This window comes from Triturus cristatus, chromosome 2_2 (assembly GCF_964204655.1).
Source record: "Triturus cristatus chromosome 2_2, aTriCri1.1, whole genome shotgun sequence".
In the NCBI taxonomy this organism is placed as follows: domain Eukaryota; kingdom Metazoa; phylum Chordata; class Amphibia; order Caudata; family Salamandridae; genus Triturus; species Triturus cristatus.
This window is the reverse complement of record NC_140582.1, coordinates 795,404,162-795,428,133: the sequence shown is the minus strand read 5'-3', so window position 1 is coordinate 795,428,133 and position 23,972 is coordinate 795,404,162. Positions and strand designations below refer to the sequence as shown.

The window sequence follows — 23,972 nt, the reverse complement described above, 5'->3', positions numbered from 1 at the left end:
GTGTTGGAAATTGCCTTTTTTGCAGGGTTGACCCAAACTTTTTGACTTTCTCCTCCTCTTTTTATGATCTCCTTTTTGCTGGTTTTATTACTCTGAGAATGTTACCACTGCTAACCAGTGCTACAGTGCATGTGCTCTTTATCTACAATGTGGTAACATTGGCTTATCCATATTTGGCATATTTTCTTTACTTATAAGTCACTTGTTAAGTGTACTGCCTGTGCCTGGGCCCTGTTAATTAAATGCTACTAGAGGACCTGCAGCACTGATTGAGACACCCACTTAAGTAGCACTTTAAACATGTCTCAGCCCTGCCACTGCAGAGCCCGTGTGTGCAGATTAAACTGCTGTATCGACTTGGCAAGTTAACCTACTTTTCAGGTCCAGACCTTCCTTTTTATTACATATATAGAACACCCCTAAGGAAGGTCCTAGGCAGGGTGCACTGTATTTAAAAAGTGAGAGATGTACTTTTAAGTTTTACATGTCCTTGTAGTGAGATACTCTTAAATTTGTGTTTCACTACTGCAAGGCCTATCTCTCTTTTAGAATAACATTGGAACTCACTTATTACATTTTATAAGTGCAGTTTGAAATCGAGAAAAGATAGGGAAACCAAATGTTGTGTCTCTGGAATCACAGTTTACAAATACAACTGATAGTGAAGTTGGTTTTTAAATTGTAGTTCTGAAAATGCCACCTTTAGAAAGCTGGCATTTTCTTACTTAAAGGATTTGATACTTTTCTGCCTGTCTCTGGAATACACGTCTGGGGTGGGTGAAAGCTGGCTTCCTGCATTCCCTCTAGGCAGCCACACACAAAGGAAGGGTAGGTGTGACTGTCTAGTCATCTGCATGTTGATGCATCATCCTGAGCGGGAGGGGAGGGAGAAGCTGACACTTCACCTGAAAGGACCTGGTCCTGTCCCCACACAAATGATTGCATGCCCTCCTGGAGTGAGTCTTGAGCCAGGGTATAAAAGGCAGGAGCTTGTGCACTTCAAAGCATCTCTTTGAAGTCTCCCTACTTCAAAGGCCAAATGGGGTATAAGTACTGGGACTCTGACGCCACCAGGACAGAACACTGCTGCAACTAAGGACATTCTGCCAGGAAGAAGAGCTGCTGTGCTGTAGTGGGGACTGCCACTCTGCTAATTATCTTTGATGTGTTGGCCTGCTGCCTGCTAATTACTGTGCTGTAAAAGGGAATGCCACCTTGCTAAATTACTTTGCTGTGTTGGCCTGCTGCCTTCTTCCTCTTGTCTAGAAGTGAGAAGGACTCGACATGCTCTCTACATCTTTGAACCTAAGTTTCTCCAAGAGCTTGTTGGCTTCCCTACCGTTGCTGAAGTCTCAGGGATATCCAAGACTTCACCTGTCATCTTCAACACAGCACCTGGACTTTACTAGCTGTAAGTCTTGCTCTGCCAAGTAGTGCCAATCCAGTCCAGGGTTCGTGGAAGTGAGGTTAAAGTGCTGCATCTGACAAGAACCTGGTCATCAACATCTTTGCACCAATTGGAACCAACTCATTGCCAGCCGCAAGATCAGGATAGATACTAAATCGCAGCTTGCGAGATCTGGGACCATCGCATCGCAGTCGGCACTGCTGCATCACCTTCGGTTGTGATGCGCTGGTTCCTAATCCATATTTGGAACCAACGTATCGCCACCACAGCATGGAGAATATCGCCGCATGGCCACCAGCGTGGATTGACCCGGCATATTGCCTTCCGAATCACCACACTCCAGAATGGCACTTCGTCGACGCCACCAACGCATTGCCATTACTGTGTCAAGAAATCTGAAGTAAACTCAACTGCATGGGGAGCATCGATGCAACTCACCTGCATTTCGTTCTGCAACAAGGGTTTTAGCTACTTTGCTTAGCGGGCCTTGCGTGGGTCCTATAGCCGACCTGCGCTCCATCATGACTTTGTCGTGGTCCAGCGTGGCCCTGTATAACCCTTTAAGCTCTATTTGCATCAAAGCGCTATTTTGACACTTATTCTTTAAAAATTCATATATTAACTTCTATATAATAATCTATTTTTCTGAACTGGTGTAGAGTCTTTTTGTGGTGTTTTCACTGTGTTACTATTTGAAGTGTTGGACAAATATGTTACAATTTGCCTCTTAAGTTATGCCTGCCTGCTCTGTGCCAAACTACCAGAGGGTAAGCACAGGTTAATTTCTTCTGTGTTTCTGACTGGGATTGTAGTTCCTGCTTGGACAGGGTGCACACTCTGCCAACCAGAAACCCAATTTCTAACATTGGTTATCAGCGGTCAGGATAGGACTTGCATTTGTGCAGTGCCATACAGTAATTGGTGTGCATTACTATCCATATCTTAGACCAATTCAAACCGTTTGAATTTTCCCTAATTGGCATTTCTAATTTTTCTCAAAAATCATGTCTTTGTCTGGAGAGGTAGCTTTTGCACCTGCAAGACTGGATTTTGAGCTGGCCAAACTTGGAAGTTATACAGTAGCCCAGCTCAAGAATTTCTGCAAGGGGTTTGAGCTTTCTACTAAATGTTTCACCAGGAAGGTGGAGCTGCAAAAGGCACTGATGGCCTGGATAGAAGATGATGCAGCATCTGTGACCCCAGAGGAGGAGAATGAGATACTGGAGGATAATGAGAGATATACCAGGATTCATTGGAGAATCTGGAACTGCCTGAGGGACAGAGGGCCAACAGTCTGACAGGAGTGAGGGTTCTCTCCAGGGAGTAGCGTGTCAACCAAAGGCCTGTCCCCTGAAGAGCTGGAGGACAGGAACACGGAAAGGAAATTAAAATTGGAGCTGTCTAAGCTCAAATTGGAGGAAAATAAACTGACTCAAGAGGAGAGCCTGAGGGAGCTGGACATAAAGGCCAGGAGGGCTGAGTCAAGCCAAGCTGCTGGCAGCATACCTTCAGTATCCTCTGAGAAGAGAGTACACATACCCACGGGTCTAGTGCCTGATTATGGAGTGGGAGATGACATAGACTGAGGTCTAGTGCCTGATCATGGAGTTGAGGATGACATAGACTGTAGACTGCTGGGTTGAGGCATATGAGATTGCTTTGCAGATGCACAAGATCCCTGAGAGAGATTAGGGAGCCAGTCTGGGGAAACATAACCCTACTGAGGAGAGGGATACCCTACTTGTCCTAGAAGGGAGTGACTTTGTTCAGCGGGCCTTACTTGGGTCCTGTACCCTGCCTGTTCTCCACTGCGGGCTGCCTGACCCCTTGACGTTGTCCTGGGACAGTTAGACCCTGTTTAACCCCTTAAGCACTATTTGCTTCTAAGCGCTATTTTGACTTCTACTTATTATATTTTGTCATTTTGGTCTTGTTATATTCAGGATATAATAATCAATTTTTCTAAACCTGTGTGGAGTCATCAAGCTGAGTATTGTCCACATATGAAAGCAGGGTAAAGCCAAGTGAACAGATGAGTTGAATGAAAAGGGTAATCTATATGTGAAAAAAGGGTAGGGTTCTGCACATAATACGGAATGAGATTCAGAATGGAAAGTGCAAATAATCAAGGTCTGTATACATTGGTCAATGAGAGATGCAAGTCAAGCTATGCTTTTACCCTATATAACATCAGCTGCAAGATGAACAAACAAAATCAGATGTAACACACTGTCAAATGCTGTGGACAGGTCGAGTAGGATCAGGGCTGCACATCCTCATTGATTCACTACCAACCTACAGTCATGCACAAAAAGCAAGCAATACATAAGCCGTATTGTGAAGAAGGCAAAACCCAGATTGGACTGACCAAGAACGGAGTTTATATGTTTAGACAAGTGTGTATTAAAGTGCTTCTGTAGATATTTAGCTGGGAAAGGACTAAGGTCTATGGAAGGAAAGAATAGAAGCGTCTGCCAATTGGTTCTTATCAATAAGATAAAACACAACTAATTATATCTGTGGCTTTATGTGTTACAATGTGGAGGCAGGGATTCAGCGGGGATCTGGATTTAATTGTGTGCAGTAAGAGTGTCTGTAAGGTACACTGTGATTTCCATGAAAAAAATTCCATCTAAACACAGAGTTGATAAATAAAGCAGGTAGGTTAATAGCTTACCGTGCAGAGTGTCACATTCAGGTCAGGCACAGTACTGAGGCATGGAATGGTTACAGTTACGTCAGTGATGTAAAAAAAGTTGGGATTTTCATTGGTAGAAGGCACAAACGGAGAGCAACTATCTAGAAAACAAATGTCAAATTTTAAAAGACAAATTGAATGTACACCACATGAACTCAAATAACAAATATTTTTGATCTTGTCCTAGATCTGTAGTTGGCTCACAAAGTTTTGATGATATTTGGTTAACTTACTTTATGTGCAAATGTAGTTTGCATTTATTTGCAATTTCATGTGTGAATTATGTGGGCTATAAATTGCCCATGGAACTACATTGCTTAAGTAACACAAAGAGCATTTATTTTGGCCACGGCCCCTGCTGCGTGTTCTGTCTAGGAAACTTGTACCTATTCATGTGCAAAGTGTAAAAAAAGTAAAATATTTTCCATGCGCTCACAAAAGTGTTTTTTTTTTAATGTAGAAGAGTTACTATTTTAAGAAAGCCTTTTTCAGTAATCCACAATTGTTAACTCAAATTTATCTATGAAAAATTGAGACTTGGTGCGAGGAAGGATCATAAGTACTTTATCCACAAATGTGAAAGCTCTACCTCAGATGTTCTGTAAAACCATTCATATTCATATATCTGATCAGTGGGTTACGTCATCTGCCACTTATGCTGGGGTGAACAAAACAGCTGACGTCAATGCAATAGTTGTGATTAATTATGACCTTCTACTTCAGAAGGTTAAAATAAATCCTACAAACTGGCACTGTATGACGGGTAGATCTAATATCTTAACAATGACAGTTCTCCCTAAGATGATGTATCCTTTTCATGCTATTCCTCTATTTATTTACGTTTAATCATTAATTGTATAGACTCAACGGTAAGTAGTTTTATATGGGGGTGTCAAAGATCATGATAGGCATTATCTTTTCTGAATCTGCCAATGGTGAGAGGAGGATGGGCTGTACCAAATTTTAAGTTACATTTCTTGGGTGGAAAAGGCCAAAAGACTGTCACTACTTTCAGTATATCAATGCATTTGCTTTTTAGATTGATAACATCTGCCTTCGATACTTTAACTAAGTTATGGAGAAGACGCGGCTCGCTCTTTTTTCGGTTCATTGAACTTAGTTACTACAAGAAAGTATGGTTCAAGATTGATGTGGCCTTAAACAGCATCCGGCAATGTCGGTGGTGCTATTTGAAAATGAATGAACATAACCTCTAAACAATGCTCTGGAAAAATTAGCTTGTTACCCCAATCGGTTGAGATGTTAATTGTCACCTTTGTAAAAATGCAGCAAATTTTTTCAATAGCACAGATTTTTCAGGGAGAGACATTTTTGACAATCCAACGGTGCCAGTAGAAATTACCTTTGCCAGACAATGGTTTTAATACTAACAGATCAGGGACTGTTTTAGTAAAAGTGGGAGTGACAAAATGTAATCTTGTCCAATACTGAAAGTCTTTGTCAATAGCAATGATAATATAAGTATCTTGACGATTTACAATCTTTAATGGATTTAGGGTTGATATTTAGAAGCCCAAACCTCTTACTGGAGGAGGAAATTAATAGGTACCTGTAATTTATACATGAATCAACCATCATTAGAGAGGGACCATCGATTATCAATGTTCACCAATTATAAAATTATACACTATAAAATACTATTTTCTTAGTATTACAACCCTGCAAGATTATGTAAATTGGGATGCTGTCACAATTCTTTTCATCCTGGGTGTCAAAATCAAAGAGCAGACCTAATTCATATGCTTGCCTCTTGTCCCTTGTTACATGGATGATAGCACAAATATGGCCCAAGTCTTATCACCCATTAACAATAATGTCCATCAGATGAACTAATCCTATTGAGATGTTATCAATCTCTCTCAAATGGTGTTGCACATTTAAATGTTCTCACAAACATTGCTGCCAGACTATGTATTGTTAAACTCAAACCCCCCCAACATTTGACAATGGTGGACCAAATATTTGCATTGTTATCAGTTTGAGGCACCACTCTGCAGGCTGAAAAGAAACTCTAGCCAGAGGAGCTATCAAAGGATTTTGGGGCAAGAGCAAATATTTCATTTTAATTAGCTAAAATATAAATGCAGGCTATGTTTTATCATTCTTGTCTTTAAAATGATAATAATTTCAATAATTAAAAAAAGAAGCATTCAAGTACTGCTTTTTCGCTCTCCTGAAGCAGGTATTCAGCTATAAAATCTGGTATAATGTTCAGAAAATCTATGTTCTATTGTGATATGTTCATACTTTATGAATTAGGGCCTCTATTGGGAAAGTCCCATGAAGTGTTACAAGAACAAGTCTTATAAGTACACTCAGTTACAACTCCTACACTCACTACTTACATCCATAAGTATCACTGTCACTGTTAAAAGCTTAGCTTACATACTCACAACTCCTAGATGCCAATCATGGTCTGGACCAGGCTCACCAGAAACATGAATAAATACATGCATGTATTCCATCTACTTTTGAGAAATGTACTGTACTTGGGAATCAACATCCAAACATTATTCTATTGTCAGTGTCAATCTGAGCTTTCATCCAATCCTGTAAGGCCAAAGATCTTCCTGTAATTTACCAAAAATCTCCCACCCATGTGAGCAACAAAGACTTTTAGATTGAAGAGTTGCAACTGACCTAATGAGTGACAACACTAGTTAAAACTTAGACAAGGCATTGCAACTGCCTGTTCCAGTGCAACGATTGTTGTAGCCTATCAAGCATCCAATCAAACGTCTTGAACTGAAGGAAAATACAATGAAGTCGGAATAGAGAGACTTCTCTGACTTTGGTACTTTTACAATCCATTGCCTTTGTCCAACGAGCCAGAAAAGGTGTTAACTTGTTTTCATTCCTCACTCAGCATTCAGCATTCCCTGACTGCAGAGCTGACGTCAATGAAATCAAAAGAGAGGCTGACATCCGCCATCACAGAGCAGCAGTAGGATGTGCGCACATGTAAACACTGCTGGGTATTTTGCTGCAGCAATGGGATTTCAGGAAGCAAGGCAAGGTTTCTCTAAGAGATAACAGAGAGGTTGCTACTAACAATGTCTTTGATTTATGTGGACGTACAGTCTAGGACAAACGAGCTGGGTCTCAGGGGTGGGTTTTCCTTCAGCAGAGGCGGCTGGTATGGAAGGAGGTTTACAGGGAGGTACTGGCACTTGGGAGCATTCACATGGGCACTCTGGGGTGGGAAGCTGTGAGTGCTTGCTGGTCTGCAGCACATACCTAGCAAATACACCCTCCCCCTTCTGGTGGCAAAGGCTGGAGACCATGAAAGGGCTCTCGGGGAGCAATGTGACTCAGATTAAACAGCCGGTGAGGATTATTGGCTAATCTAGCTTTTGAAATCCACGATGCCACAGCAGTAAAGATACTTTGAAAATGTATTAAAATCCATTCAAACTAAAAGCTACAAAAACATTGATAAGAATATGAAACGTCAAGATTAGCATATTGTGTATTTTGCACAACTGTGCTTAGTTAAGTATTTAAAATGTATGACAATTAGGAATCGTATTTAAAGCTCATCATTGCAACACCTTTTCTTTCTCTTTTTGATCTCTACATTGCCCTCCCCTGTGTACGATTCTATGGGCCACAATGGCTGCTATGACCTCAGTAGCGCATTTATGACTGCGTCCTCTCCAGCTAATACAGACCCTATTAAAATCTGACACCTGGTAGCCCCTGCACCCACCTAGTTTAGTCCTTGGTTGGCATACTAATGGAGCTCTCATGTACATGGCATTGAGATGGGTAGTGGAGTACATTAGACAAGATAAGATTTCTCTTATGCCAACAGCATTATTTTTTAAGGGCCAATATTTCCTCTGCTGCACCATTTTTAGGTAGGCACTTTTCCTTCAGTTGTCCAGTTCCATCCGTGATTACAATGTTTCCACTAAGTACAAACTATTTCGGATTGGCAATCAAATGTCTATAATTTGCACATACACATACTGTGTAGCAGCAAAAAAACAATGTTCATGAAGCACCACATGAATTCTTTCAAAGTTAGACGAAGGGATGAGACCCAATCAGAGTTGTCTAAATATAACTAAATATAGCACAGGACACTATGGTTACACGTCTGGGTGGGTAACACCTCACATCCTTCCTTGGATAGTCACGTTTGTCCAGTGGGAGACATGTTCAGAAAGGACACCTAGGCGTCTCGTGAAACCTACATCATGGCTCTGAGAAGGTATCATCGCGAAAGTTCATTAATCTACATGATTGCGCAATAATATTTTCTGAGTGTATAATTTATTTCTTTTTCTAACGCTCAATGATGCTCTTGTAATGTTTTGTTACTTAATCCTGCCTGATTGGCTCTTCCTCATGTTACTGTTACCCTTACTACCTACATGTATTAATGTTTTACCTTTACTTGTTCATCTTACATACTGTTTGTACCGCGCTCTGCTACCTTTTGGGGTCATGTTTGCACTTTATAAAACCTTTCAAATAAATAAATATCTAAACATATCTGAAGTAGCCTTACTTGCTATTTCAACAATGGTATTATTCTTTTCAAAGTACCATTTCTTGCAATGACAGTAAGCGATAGGAAAAGACATATGTCTTTCATCAAACCTACCTTGAACATCGACGTAAACACTTGTAAAGGCTTGGCTTTCTCTGTAGTAGCACTTGTACGTTCCAGTGTCATTACTTGTCAGTTTTTTCACAGTCAGTGTTTTGCAGAATGGGCCATCGCTACAGTCAAGCACGTTTAGACGGTTTTCGCCACTGCTCTTAATTTTGGGCCACACCCACTCGACAGATCGCTGTCCCCTGAAAATACATAGTTAGTCAGAGCATTATGGATCTGAACGATAAAAGAGAGCTGCTGCCCATCACACAATGCACATCATTCAAAGGTCGCATTTCTAAATGTTGGCATAAGGCTTTGAAATAATATTGTCAATTAAAATAAAGTTTAGTATCAAAATAACTGAATTACATTGATCGTGGACTACACGAAATCAAAACAGTTGAACATGTTTCCACCACCATTTCTTTTGTTATCCTTCTACTGGACAACAGAATTCAAATAGTGAAGATACCCATTGAGGAGGTCCCACCACGAGTCCAGGGACTCCACCACAAGTGTTGTCTCCCTCCCACCACGACTGCGGGGCCTCCACCATGAGTGCCGGGGCCCTTTTGTAAATCACCCCCAAAATGTCGACTCATCAAGAGATGTTGTCAGATTCATGTTTCCAGCTCCACAGCACTGAAATAAAGTGCAGGTCAGTATTGTTCAACCCCGCGGTGCAATAAGGCTGCCATGGGCCACAATGAAAGCAGGGGGAATAAGCCTCCAAAAGCAGCTCTAATGGGAGTGCACTCGACCCCTCGTACCCCAGACCGAGGACCCAAAACACATGATGTACTGATGCTAGCTATGCCCTGGGCTAATATTACCCGCATGAGTAAGTGTGCAGGAAGTGCCCAAAAGTAGCTTGGTTTGATTTGACAACATGCGAGAGAATGCGCAATATGTTTTACGTTGCAAAGGAGGTACTTTTTAATGTTTGTTCCTTTTAAGTTCTGTTCAGTATTTCTAAGCAGCTCTTCCCAATCAACGTGCACCATCAAACCTCATTAACGTGTGCTGCTGAAGTAACTTACCAGCATGAAACTGAAAGGGTAGCATTAGTGGGCATTCTCAGTGTGCCATTCTGAAGGCTGAGGCTTGGTCCATTTCCTAAGAAAAGAAACTGCAAATTAACATAGCACGACTTACTTATATATTAAATTATTATTGAGAGGTCAAAAAAGTATTTCATAATCTGAAGCTCTCTCAATCAAGCCAGTGAGCAGGACTGTCCTCAAATTGCTTTCAATGCTCTACATTGCAATTGCATTTAGAATACACTATGAAGGTTTCCTTTCTTTAAAAAAGCATTGCCAAAGGCAATACATCTGGCTGTAGCAGGTGTGCACATTGTTTTATGCCTTTATTTTTGCAAACATACGAAATATCCAAAACATAACAAAAGTATACCAATAAAAAAGTGGCCCAGCACCCAGGCACACCAGCCCTGGCAATGACATGTACTCCATTTTGGAGGGCTGTGCAAATGTAGTCTAGTACAATGCCACCCCTCACAGTGCAAGACAGCCATTGGATGAGGTGGACTGCCCCACTGCCCCATGCTGTGGGCTTTGCTGAGAAGAATCAAAATGTGAATGACACCTGAACAGACCAATGTATGTAATGGCCGAACCGTTGATGTATGCATACATGTTTGTTATTGATTTTTTGCAAAACATGAAGCTGGCGAGACAGCTAGAACTGTCTCAAGGCCAAGCCTTGTTGCAATGCGTTATATTACTATTGTTATTTAGCCGCTGTATGGCGCTCTGCTGCCAGCAGTGTGGTGTTGTAGCGCTAGACTTTGCATGGTTTGTTCCATGCTTGAGGTGCATGCAGGGGCGTAGCTCGGTCAGTAAGACTGGGGAGGAGTGAGCTTCAGAGGTTCCGACAATCACACTAACATAGAAGGTTAAAGTACATTATAGGAGGGCAGGATGCATGAGAGGGGCTTGAGGGGCAGTGTAAGGGGAGAGAAATGCAGATTAGTTGGGGTACCAAGTGAGGGAAACCACAGTATTTTTGAAGAGTTTCAAAAGAGAGAAAGCGAAAGAGCATGTGTGTTTTTGACTGAGTGTATGTAAAAATGCCTGGCGACATCCGAAAGACACTTCCGACTGAAAGCACCTGTACCCAACTATTTACCAGAAAATACATTTATTAGAGGGGTTGAACAAACTTCAAACACCAGCCCTGAAAGCACGCCCTGCTTGCATGCATGGCAGGTAGAGTCAGTCTATGTTCTACGGTCTATGTGTGAGGAGGAAAGACTGAGACGGACTCTGAGGCCCACCCTCACACCTCACTCAGCATCTCATGAATTCATTCATATTCAGTTTCTTATGGCTGTGCGGTTCTAGCACGTATTTCACTGACATCTTGCTCACCGATGCCTCCCTCCTCCACAAGCAGGCATTTGAATAGCATACCTCTGATGTTGCACACATTCACTCGCATCAGCTCTTTCTTCCATAATTGCATTTTCTTCTGCTGTATTAGTTGTATTTGATAAAGCTTAGGTGTCATGGCTGTTACTTGATCTACAGACCAAACAAGCTTCAATCACATGACCCGAGAAGGGACCTGACGACCTCTGGGTGAGTGCATCTCTCGGGTGTTCTTGAGCTGTGCTCCTGCATGTCTCGGAATTTTTTTTTATTCAGTTTTATATAGTGGGAACTCGACCAGAAAGTATATGAGCACTTTGAATGAGCACCAGTTACGTTGCACAACAACACATTCGTTTTTTGGTAGGCACGGGGAGATTGAGTAATATGCCCAGAATCACAGGATGTGTTGAGCCGACGCTGAGGCTGGAACCAGGATCCCCAACTTCAAAGTCAGCAGCTCTGGCCGTTAGGCCACATCCTCTAGTTTAACATCCTCTAGATATTTTCCATTGGAGTGTCTGTCCATGCTCGCCGTGATGGAAGGGGTAGTGTGCATAACAGCATGCACGCTTTCTTAAGTGCGATGAATTCTTCGGGCCCTTCCTGTTTGGCTTGGCCCACCGGACTTTCCTTCCTGTACTATTTTTATGCTTCATTTTTTTAAAGTAAGGAGGTTTCACAACTTTGCAGAATGCAAACAAATTTCTTAAAATGTGAATGTTACTTCTTGTGGTGTTTGGGAGCCAACTGGGACAAAATCATTAGAATCTGGCAAAGAAACTTGGAGATCTCCTGAGCAGTTGCTCGCGTTGTCTTCTCTCTAGCTGTTTTCCATTCTATCTATTCTTTTTACGCCTGCCCATTTTATCTGTTCCCTAGGAGTTCTCCCACTGTGTCCATCACCTAATGTCATGGACTGGACATTATGAGGTTTCCCTTTGGGATTCACTCTGGAGAGGGTGACTGCACCCAGTAGCTACGGTGCCCTTTAATGTATATGTGAAAGGTGCCAAGTGTCTGTCTCCTTGAGAGGGCTCCAGAAGAAGCAAAAAGGCAGAAATGAACTCCTCGGTAATCATGATGGAACATGATGAAAGATGAAGATTAAGACAGATGTAGTGAACCGAGGCACCAAACACTCCCTAAAACAGGGTAGAAAAGCAGCCTTCTTCTGAAATAAAGAATACAATTGGGATCTAGAGGTAGAAAAAGTGGGGGAAATCAAGGACATAAAATGTTGTGTGGATCGTGACAAATATAAGGTATGTAATATGTTGCAATGCATCCATATCATATCAATGCCGCCTTACACAGGAAATATCTTCACAGGGAAAAGGTTAGCTCCATCTTGGTTTGGCAATAATCTGTGAAAAAGTCAAAATCTTGGAATAGGCCAAATATAAGGCTATCCATGCCTTGCTCTTCAGGAGCATGGCACGGATCAGCATAAGAAGAGACCCAAGATTGACATCTCCCTTTCCTTCTGATCTTCCAAGTGCTATCCATCGTCCTTCAATGGGGGCACTCCATGCATCCCCAAACACCCCTCTGCGTGACCACAACTGCAGAAGTGACGATTTGGACTGTGCGGAAAAAATGCCTACCTCTGCACCAAACACAGAGCCAGAGACGCGCAAGCTCACTGAACACAGGGATAAGCTGTCGTCTTCCAAGCGCCCACTGCCTCAAGTAGGTCCCTGGCACAGATGCAAGACCTAGGTGTCTGCCCTCTTTATCGATCCCCAATATGAGTGCCCACTTTGTCTATTTCCAGAAGCCCACCCTCATTGTCTACTTCCTGGGTGTTATCCAACCTAGTCTATTCTTTGGTTACCTGCCGACTTTTCCTCTTCCCCAGATGCCTTCCATCATTCTATATTTCCTATGACCGGAATAAGCAATAAACGAGAAGATATCAGCACCAATGACAATGTGGCCAGAAAAGCAAAGCATGAATTAATCATTGGGGATATGAAAGTTCTAATAGATGTTGATGATAACTTTATGCACCTTCATCATTCAATACATTTGCATGAGAAGGAAACATTTTACAATAGCACTGAAAACTCTAATGCAATCCAATGTCAAGGTTCCACCAGAGGTAAGCTCAAGTAAACAAGTTCATATAAGAACCTGTGGATGGATGGATGGATGGATGGATGGATGGATGGATGGATGGATGGATGGATGGATGGCTGGCTGGCTGGATGGATGGATGGATGGATGGATGGATGGATAGGGAGGGAGGGATGGATGGATGGATGGATGGATGGATGGATGGATGGATGGATGGATGGATGGATGGATGGACGGATGGATGGATAGATGGATGGATGGATGGATGGATGGATGGATGGAGGGATGGAGATAGGGAGGGACGGATGGATAGATGGACGTCTCACGATAACTGAGGAGTAGATGCTCCTCAATGGAGCTCCTTCCGGCTTGCTATCCCCGGGACATTCTACTTCACTCCCAGGGAGCCCGCTGCTCCCAAAAGAAAGGCAGGCCTGGAAGTCATCTAAAGGCTGCTGCGGAGGAGCAGCTTCCACTTCAGGGGACTATGTGGCATGGTATGCTGTCACCGGATGCCATAGCGAATGTTACCGGGACCCAGGGCATCTTGGAAGTGAGTGAAGTTCATGCCGTTCTCGCACTCGGTGCTTTTGGCCTGTGCAGTTTGTGGTGGAATGGATGCAGCATAAGCTGAGGTCTCCATCGTGGGACAAGGCCTTCCACAAGTACTGTGATCTTCACTTGCTCTCATGTATACTCAAGGCGCCTATCATTATTTTCAGAGATATTCAACCAGCTCTTTATTTGAGCCAGTGGTTTCCGGGGCTCAGCTCCAGCACTTATGACAGTCTGCCACATGGTGACACTGTTTTTCTTAACTAGAGGTGAACACCACAACTATTGTTTATTAGGGGAGACGAGTTGGCCTAAAGGTTAGGGCGGTGGACCGCGAATCTGGGGAACGAGGTTCTGAACATCCTGTGATTCTGGGCAAATCATTTAATCTCCCCGTGCCTAACAAAAAATGAATGTGTCTTCATGTAACTCAACTGGTGCTATGTAAAGCGCTCTGATACCCGATTAGAGTCAAGTTTGCGCTATATAAAACTCCGTAAAAAAGAAAAATCGAAATACATTAAAATGACCAATATCTGCTGCCCAGGCCATTGTTATAGCTTCGAGGGCCTGGAATAGGGTGATTTGTCAACCCTGTAGGGTGTTATGGGTAGTGTTTTTGTTTCTGACACTGGCAGCGCAGGTAGGGGCAATGGGTGGTGCAAGCTGCAACGGCCTCCTGACGAGGCCTTGACACTTATTATTATTTTATTTTTTTACAAATTAAGCATTGTCAAGGACAGAAAGCCCTCAACAAGCAAGACAACTTTTCATTCATCAACAGAGACAAATCTGCTAATCGCACGTGGGCTTCAGAGAGGTTTTATTGCTATTTTTCCCTGTTGTACTATGAAATAGAAATTCTGCGATTCAATGCAGGACATTGTCCGCGTTTGGATAACAGGAAAGCAGGACAGACGGCGTAGCCGTAGCGCTAGAAACCAGCGCCTCGTTTCACAGGGCCGGCCGGGTGCGGCTCCTGTCGGTGCGCTCTGCCAGCTCGAGGTGCTGCTAAAGCACGAGGGGCAAAGAAATACCACGAGCCGAGGCCCGATCTCACGTCCTTAGAAAACGACAACGCATTTGCTGGTTCTATAAAACGACAGGTTTCACTTTTTTTGCCAGGCCTAATGATCAATTGATTTTCGTAAACAATGACTTCACGTTACCGAGGCACACAACAGTATATAGGCACCACACCCTGTCCGGTCATTTTTTTCCTGTTTTTCCGTGTGTTTCCCACGTGACTCGAAAACTCCTGAATAAACTAAACCGCGGTACACGCTGTGCTTGTCTGGTCCCCTAGAGTGAGAGACGTGTGCATATTGCGAAAGACTGGCGGGTGTGGAAACATTCTCCACAGGAGGGTTCTGACGCAGAGGCCAGCGACATCACCGATATTTCCAGGAGTGCCTCGAAAGCTAGCGCCTAGAGTGCGCGCAGTTAACTGTTTTTGAAGCCCTGGATAGCACGTTCGGCAAAACAGCACATTGACTTGAACGCGGAACATTACTAGGCCCTACACAAGCTCGAATAATACGCAAAATGCGTGGGCATTTCCTTCATTTCTGCAGCCTGTTGGGCCTTTATTCTTGTGTACAAGGCTTCATGGCAGCAATAACTAGCTAATAGAAAATAACGATAAGAAAATGTTTCTGCCTTTAGAAGCAGTGCCAAAAATCAAGACAAACCCAAATCCGGGGAGAGGCAGCTGTCCCTGCAAGCGTGAGTTTCAGGGCGACTGACTGTATCTCGCTTAAATGTCCAAAAAGCTACAATGACATTATGTCCATATGTAATTACGAATTTCAGCTTTTCACGCTGTGCTACAGGAATACAGTGCACACAACAAAGCCTGGACCGCCGATCCTAGTAATGGACACGTGTGTGACCTATGCAGACATGTTCAAGTGCACGTGAGCACCTTCTTCTTGGCTAACAACACAAAGGGAGTATGCACAACCTGTGTTCTCCCCAAGACTGAGAGCAGGGTGCACTTTACGTTCCATAACTGCTGGATTTGGTGGCAATGTGTCTCGCTGCAGACAGATGACCTGGGGCTGGAGAAATACTCTTAGACCTGAGGAAGGGGCTCACGCGCCCTAGTCTGACAGGGGGCACAGCAGCCGTCCAATGACCTAGGGCCAACCAAGGAACTGCCAACCATGTAGCAGTATTTATGTGATCACATAAGAAAGCAGTTTGTATGTCCCATCATACACTCACACACCATCAGGATGCCCTCCAGTAGTGCCCAGTACACCCTCGCATTCCATCAGTAGGCCCACACACAGTCCCAAGCAGCCTCCCCACATGGCGCCAACAGCCCATTACATGCCATCCAGAAGCACTCAAGTAGTGCTAAATAGGTACTAACATACCCTCTTCAGGCCTTCATATTGTCTCCAATCGCACTCTCACAAACCATCAGAAGAGACCGCCTAAAATGCTCTATAACCCTAGCATACCATCAAAAGACCAGTATCTCCCCAGAGTGCCAATAGACTCTTACATACCATCAGCAAGCACTCATTCACTCCTAAATAGATCCTTGCATGCCATCAACAGACCATCATATAGGCACCAGTAGATTCTCTCACACCACCAACAGACCATTATACATCCCTAAACACTCTTCACATAGCCCCAACTACCGTCATTTAACCAAAAACAGAAACTCTCGGAACAAGCCACAGATACCAAAGTAACCTTTACCAACACTTAAACAACCCTACGAGACGCCGACATAGCCCACATTAAATCCGTCACACAACACTAACATACCCACACATGACCCACAAGGCCACTCACGTACCCCAAGCCAGCCATTCACACAGCTTCAACAAATTCGCCTGTGGACCGTTCCATGAGACCCTCACATACCCTCAATAGAGTAGACATCTAGGGGCAGATTTAATAACATTTAACGCAGCAAGACCACTTGCGGCACTGCGTCAAATGGAGAAGGCAGGAATGCGCCATATCTACTAAGGAATGGTGCATTCCTGCTCTCTCTCTGTGCTGGCAAACTACTGGTCCCTAATGCAGGCACTCTTGCACCATGATACAAGAGCGTCAGCATCGCAGGAAGAATTGTTTTTGTGTAGAAGGGACACCTTCCTGCACAAAAACAACCCTCTGAGGGTTTTTTCTCTTTCTGTGTGCGCTGCATTTTGCAGCACACATTGAAAGAGGATAAAACTAGGAGAAATAAAAATATTTCTCCTTGTTACGCCTCCCCTGGGAAGGCATAGCATTTTGACACATTCCCTGGTATGCTATTGTAAGTAAATCTGGGAATGCGAAAAAAAAAATGGGAACACCCCTGCTCCACCCATGGAATGCCTTCCAGGGCAGAGTAACGCAGGGCAGCAACTTGTACAGCCTTGTGTTACTCCAGATTTACTATGACATGGCATAGCAAGCATGCCAATGCAAACCGTAGTAAATCTAGGCCCTAATAAATAGCATCAACATATAGAATTCAAAATATGTGCCTTGCCCTCCATTACACTACAATGCTCTGTGTGGGACTAGCATACTGAGGAGCAGATACATCCATTTCTGAATAAAGGAACATCCGCCAGGAGGCGTTTTTTTACAGATCCCCAGCACTCGTCCGAACAATAACTTTTAGATCAGAAAAAGTACAGAAATGAGCACAGAGTATCTTTGAACATAAGTAATGTTTCTTGTTCTTTATTTCCAGTGTGTCTCTAGGCTGAAAGATCTCTTAAGACAGTGGCAGCCGACACGTGTTTCGTCACACCAGGGTGATATCCCGTGACTTTTTCAAGGCTCTGTCTTTTTAATAAAGGCTTATAGATGGTGTTTTTAATTCCATCCCACGGGGGATTAAAATCATCTCAATCCTAGCCGTATGATGTTCAAAGGTCCGGATGCGGAACAATATCACAAATAGCGGATCCCGTGTGTGGTGATGGAGTGTCGTAGAAACACGGACAGTCTATGTCTCCGAAGCCGAGTACGGCCAGGAGGCGGTGAGTGTTAAGAAGGTGCAGCTGTCTTATGGTTCCTCTGGAAAAAGAACTCAATTGACATGAGGGATACAATCTCTATTTTCACTACCATCAGGGTACACAAAACAAGGATTTCCTCTGCATCCTGTTTTGAAGCCTAGTGTAATGAAGTTGCATTAGCAGGTCCCAGACAGGATGTGTGTAATAATCTTCCTGAAGTTTCATGATGCATGTTTAACATGCATCATGAGCCGCTAACTTCAGCATCACGCCCTGCCACATCCTGGTCACGCAGACCTTTAGCATCTCCGCCGTCCCATCCAGATCACACAGACCTTCAACATCACTCCCTGACCCATCCAGGCCACGCAGACCTTCAGCATCATGCCGTGGCCCATTAGGGCCACGCAGACCTTCAGCATCACTACATGACCCATCCACACCACGCAGACCTTCAGCCTCACACCTTGCCCCACACTGGCCACGCAGACCTTCAGCATCACGCCTGGCCCATCCAGGCTATGCAGACCTTGAGCATCACTTCCTGGCCCATCCAGGCCACGCAGACCTTGAGCATCATGCCGTGGCCCATCAGGGCCACGCAGACCTTCAGCATCACTACATGAACCATCCACACCACGCAGACCTTCAGCCTCACACCTTGCCCCACACTGGCCATGCAGACCTTCAGCATCACGCCCTGGCCCATCCAGGCCATGTAGACCTTCAGCATCATGCCCTGCCAGATCCTGGTCACGCAGACCTTCAGCATCACCGCAGTCCCATCCAGATCACAAGGACCTTCAACATCACTCCCTGACCCATCCAGGCCACGCAGCCCTTCAGCATCATGCCGTGGCCCATCGGGGCCACGCAGAACTTCAGCATCATTACATGACCCATCCACACCATGCAGACCTTCAGCCTCACACCTTGCCCCGCACTGCCCACGCAACCCTTCAGCATCACGCCCTGGCCCATCCAGGCCACGCAGACCTTCAGCATCACTTCTTGGCCCATCCAGGCCATGCAGACCTTCAGCATCACGTCCTGCCACATCCTGGTCACGCAGACCTTTAGCATCACCGCCGTCCCATCCAGATCACACAGACCTTCAACATCACTCCCTGGCCCATCCAGGCCATGCAGACCTTAAGCATCACACCCTGGCCCATCCAGGCCACGCAGACCTTCAGCATCGCACCCTGGACCAACTAGGCCACGTAGACCTTCAGCATCACACCCTGGCCCATCCAGGCCTGGCATGCCACGTAGACCTTCAGCATAGCACCCTGGCCCATCCAGGCCATCAAGACCTTCAGCATCGCACCCTGGCCCATTCAAACCATGCAGACCATCAGCATCACGTCCTGACCCATCCAGGCCACGCAGACCTTCAGCCCACGCCCTGACCCATCCAGGCCACGCAGACCTTCAGCCTCACGCCCTGCCCCCTCCAGCCAACGCAGACCTTTAGCCTCACGCCCTGCCCCCTCCAGGCAACGCAGACCTTCAGCATCACACTCTGCCCCATCCAGGCCACGCAGACCTTCAGTGTCACACCATGGCCCATCCAGGCCGTGCAGACCTTCAACCTCACACCCTGGTCTATCCAGGCCACACAGACCTTCAGCATCGCACCCTGGACCAACTAGGCCACATAGACCTTCAGCATCGCCCCCTGGCCCATCCAGGCCATGCAGACCTTCAGCAGCGCACCCTGGCCCATGCAGGCCATGCAGACCTTAAGCATCACACCCTGACCCATCCAGGCCACGCAGACCTTCAGCATCGCACCCTGGACCAACTAGGCCACGTAGACCTTCAGCATTGCACCCTGGCCCATCCAGGCCTGGCAGGCCACGTAGACCTTCAGCATCGCACCGTGGCCAATCCAGGCCGTGCAGACCTTCAGCATCGCACCTTGGCCCATCCAGGCCGTGCAGACCTTCAGCATCGCACCCTGGCCCATCCAGGCCATGCAGACCTTCAGCATCGCACCCTGGCCCATCCAGGCCACGCAGACCTTCAGCATCATGCCCTGACAACATCCAGGCCACGCAGACTTTGAGCATCACGTCCTGACCCATCCAGGCCACGCAGACCTTCATGATCGCACCCTGGCCATCCAGGCCTGGCATGCCACGTAGACCTTCAGCATCGCACCCTGGCCCATCCAGGCCTGGCATGCCACACAAACCTTCAGCATCGCACCCTGGCCCATCCATGCCTGGCATGCCACGTAGACCTTCAGCATCGCACCCTGGCCCATCCAGGCCTGGCAGGCCACACAGACCTTCAGCATCATGCCCTTACCCATTAAGGCCACGGAGAACTACACTCTTGGGGTCTAATTCACAAAGAGTAGTGTATCTTATGTCTGGAACAAATGTTAGACTACCATTGGATTCACAGAGGTCCTCACAACTCCTTACGTGAATGTGTAACGGGGCAGATTCCCGGGAATACTTTGTGGGCCTTGCTATGAATTCCAGGTTACTGACATAAGTTACCAGTTACGCATGAGCAATTATATGTGATGAACATTGAAGCACGTGTACAATGACATTCGCACTTTCAAACGTTTTTTGGTTTCTCCACGGTGTAGAATCCCCTCCGCTCTTACCCAAGAAATAATTCTGAGTGTGGTCCACAAATACATATGTACTCCTGCCTATGACACGAGGTAGCTCAGGAACATATTCAGTATCTAAATTGTTTACAGAGTGAATAAACATCTGCAAACCTAGAAGTTGGTGATGCTTACCTACTTTTGCACGGGTTTTCGCACAGAAACACCCACAACTCGCCCTTGTAAATAGATTTGTTCATCACACACACATATAAACACATCACTTGTGAATGCCAACCATGAACTCAGTCAAAACACTTGTGCACCTGAGTTCAATGTAAGTGCTCGAGCGGCGTTGTGAAACAGGCCTATGATGGGAGGGGGCTGTCCCACATCACCTGGAGAACCATTCGCAGTGCACATGCGCTGGTAAAGTGGGTTTGGGACAGATTCAGCATAAACTATCGGACGAGGCTGGAGGGTACTTTGGTACAGCCCGGCCAGCCACACTTAGCGTTATATGCACGAACAATCCCATCCCTCTGACCAGTCCAATACCGTTATTTAAAGCACTAAGTGCATTAAATGCCCTCGACCAGCACCTCTCTGGGCGGACGAGGGGCCTGGGACACAATGCTGGCTGCAGACTGCACAACACACGCACTGCACAGGTGACTGGATCATTTTGCACTGGAGACCGGGTATTGTTGAGCTGGAATGTTCACTGGTCGCCCAGAGCAAAATCATTTGCAGAGACTGAAAAAGTACATTTCGACGACTCCACATACGAACAGTTTTTCGGGTGGTGAAAGGTGCAGTGTTGCTTAGCACTCAGAAGGGAAAGAGTTTAATCTGCTGAACAACTGCCGATTAAGAGCGGTATTTGCTTCAGAGTTGGTATTTCTAGTATACAGTTAAGGACAAGGTGGCGTACACAGACCAATACGGGGTGGGCCCCCTTGAAACACGCAACAGGTAGCTGCGACAGCTGCACCCTGCTGTATTCCAAATGCATGCACTCCGCGTGACAAAGATATACTGCGATTTGCCCCAATCACACAAGTTACTGCCGGCGTCGGGACTAGACCCTGGTTTTAGACATTATACAACTAGACCACATCTCTTCCCGTCGAATCCTGACGACCGTCATTGACAAGTGACTGAAAACTGCCCGTGGTGAAGCAAAGCGCATGCAGTGTAAAAAAAATTCATACAACTGACTCCCAACCCACCCCTTAAGTCAAAAAGATAGTACAATTGCGTAGGTTATCCCCAGGCAACCTACAGTTGGATCGAGGCTATCCGAGCACTTTACTGTGTCAAGTAAAGCGCCTGTGTGCGTGAAGTGCCTGCGGGCTGCACGTCAATCGGCAGTGTGTCCTCCGGCTGAGATGTCATGTAATGGTGATGCTAGTTTCGGAGGATCACCTCTTGTACCTCCCTTGGAGTAGAGAAGTCATTGCCTGTCCAGGGGTGGGAGGCGACAGACCCAGGAGCCCCCTAAATTCGTTACCGGATCCGCACTTCTCCAAGCCCGCATCTTATAGTGCTTTCTCCTGCGTAGCACGTGCCCTGCTTGGGCACTTCCTTACCGGGCCTAAAACAGCCCGGCAGCCACGGAAGGACTGCGTGTGGGGGGCCCTCTACGTCACTGGCATGAAAACAACGAAAACAACATCCCTACGCAGCACACTGGCCCGGTAGCTGCCTGACGCTCCCAATGACATACCGGTGCCGGTACAGCTTCAAACTTGTGCACCGAAAGGGACATCACACCTGGCACGAAATGGTACCCCATACAGCTCTTATGAAACTCGATGTATTTGGCGTCTCAGAAGAACCCAGCGCGTGTTTTGGAAGAACCAGGGGGGGGGGGGGGGGGGGGGGCTTCGAAATAAGGGATCCTCACTCGAAATATGCATCACAATTTTTTGTCTTTGTCATGTTGCAGTTTTGTATCGCGCGAATTCGACACGAAGGCATTGAAGCGCTTTACAAGAACGCCAGTTATATGACACAAGGACACATTCATTTTTTGTGGGGACAGGGAGGTTCAGTGGTTTGCCCAGAATCACAAGATGTTTGGCCGACGCCGAGGTTCAAACCCGGTAATCCGGTTCCAAAATCGACAGCAGGAGACTTTCCACCAATAATCAGTCCAGTTTAGCTGGACACAGTGACAGCTACCCCCCCTCCCCCCATAAACTTTACGTTGCATTAACTTGCTTCTGAGTTACTTTAATTCTAATGTCCATTCCCCCCCTCCCCCCCAACACTTTCTGCAATTCTAGCCCTGAATATAAAAGTACATGGGTCTTACCAGAAGTCTCATGCGATGCCACCCCGCAGCAGAGGATGCTGAATGCCAGGGCCAGCGGGGCTGCCATGTCCATCCCTGCGGTACCCAGGGCAGCGCCTGGGGGTTGATTAGCTGGATTCTTAGGTTATCCTTTGGGGGCAGTGGGTGCAGAACGGGGTTTCTCCTCGCGGTTAGCCTCCTGCGCCGCTCACTGAGCCCGGGGATCTTCTGTCCGGATGAGGGATACAAGCATTGACAGTGCGGGCTCTGGACAGCCTGTCCTATGTGAGGAGTGCTGCTCCAGCAGCAAAAGGGGCTCCGTCCACTCCTCCCACCCGCCGACAGGCCACGCCCCCAGAGCCTGGCCACTCCCCCTGCTCGCACCAAACGGCGAGTCGGGGTTTCCTCACACTGAACCCTTGTGGCCCAGAAGTGGAAGCACTGACGGAACTCCTAGTGCTCGCCACGCAGGGGGTGTCTATGCGCTTCCTAAGCGTGTTGTTCTTCCAGGCTTTCTAGAGAAGCAATGTTATTTTCATAAATCATTTATCTTTAGTTACGTTTAACTGCGTATGTAAAGGCGCAGTTGAACAAAGAACGCACAGAGTGGGGAAGGCTGCGTGACAGGCCTGAGACCCCCTTCTGATGCGCAACAGGGGGGCACACTCTTAATTAATGACTGCGATGCCCTGCTGGGACGCCTCTTTGATCTCACAATGTCCCAAATGTTACTTTCGCCTCTCATTTCAAATACGTGTCCATGAACCAGCGGAAGGGAAATAGAATATGTTGGATCTCTAAATATAAATATAACTATATATATATACACACACACACACACATATAGACGCAGACACTACAAGCACAAACACTACAGCAGAGCAGCTCGTGCACATTGGTATGCTTACATGACCATTCCAAACGGTGCCCCACCCCAGAGTTGACCAGTTCTACCTTACCGCTCCTGCTCATCAGCTTGGCTCCATCTTTCCTTCATTGCACATCTACCGCTTCAAACGCTCACCGTCCTTGTTACCTCCGTGTTTAGCACTCGTTTTACTCCTCTAAGCCTTAGAGTATGGGTACTCACAAACAATGTCCTGGGGGCTGCAACATTTGGTCTATGGTGTGACCGAGAGCCGCACTGGTGCTAGTGGGGGGTGGAACGTGGGTGTAGGGGAAGCAAAGCATGTACATCTAGTGGCCGTCTTTAAAATGAAGGTGTTCCTAAAGTTAAGGGCCTAGGTACTTCCTTTCCCTAACTTCAATTAACCTTTAAATAAGTGCTTGCTGTATATTTAACTTTTTTTATTATGTTAGTGCTGAGTCGAGAAAAACAGCAGCCCAGTGCCGCATGG

General features: G+C 45.9%; 1 protein-coding gene across 1 annotated transcript in view; it reads right to left on the bottom strand.

Moving 5' to 3' along the window:
- KDR (kinase insert domain receptor) overlaps nucleotides 1-22,879 on the bottom strand; it is a 63,124-nt gene extending 40,245 nt beyond the window's left edge. Inside the window, exons 1-4 of the mRNA XM_085642089.1 lie at nucleotides 22,636-22,879; nucleotides 9,777-9,852; nucleotides 8,740-8,936; nucleotides 4,086-4,207 (exon numbers count right to left, since the gene is read on the bottom strand). Coding sequence (XP_085498215.1) covers nucleotides 4,086-4,207; nucleotides 8,740-8,936; nucleotides 9,777-9,852; nucleotides 22,636-22,708 — 468 coding nt within the window. The 5' untranslated portion in view covers nucleotides 22,709-22,879. The remainder of the gene's footprint in view (nucleotides 1-4,085; nucleotides 4,208-8,739; nucleotides 8,937-9,776; nucleotides 9,853-22,635) is intronic.
- Nucleotides 22,880-23,972: the final 1,093 nt, after the last annotated feature.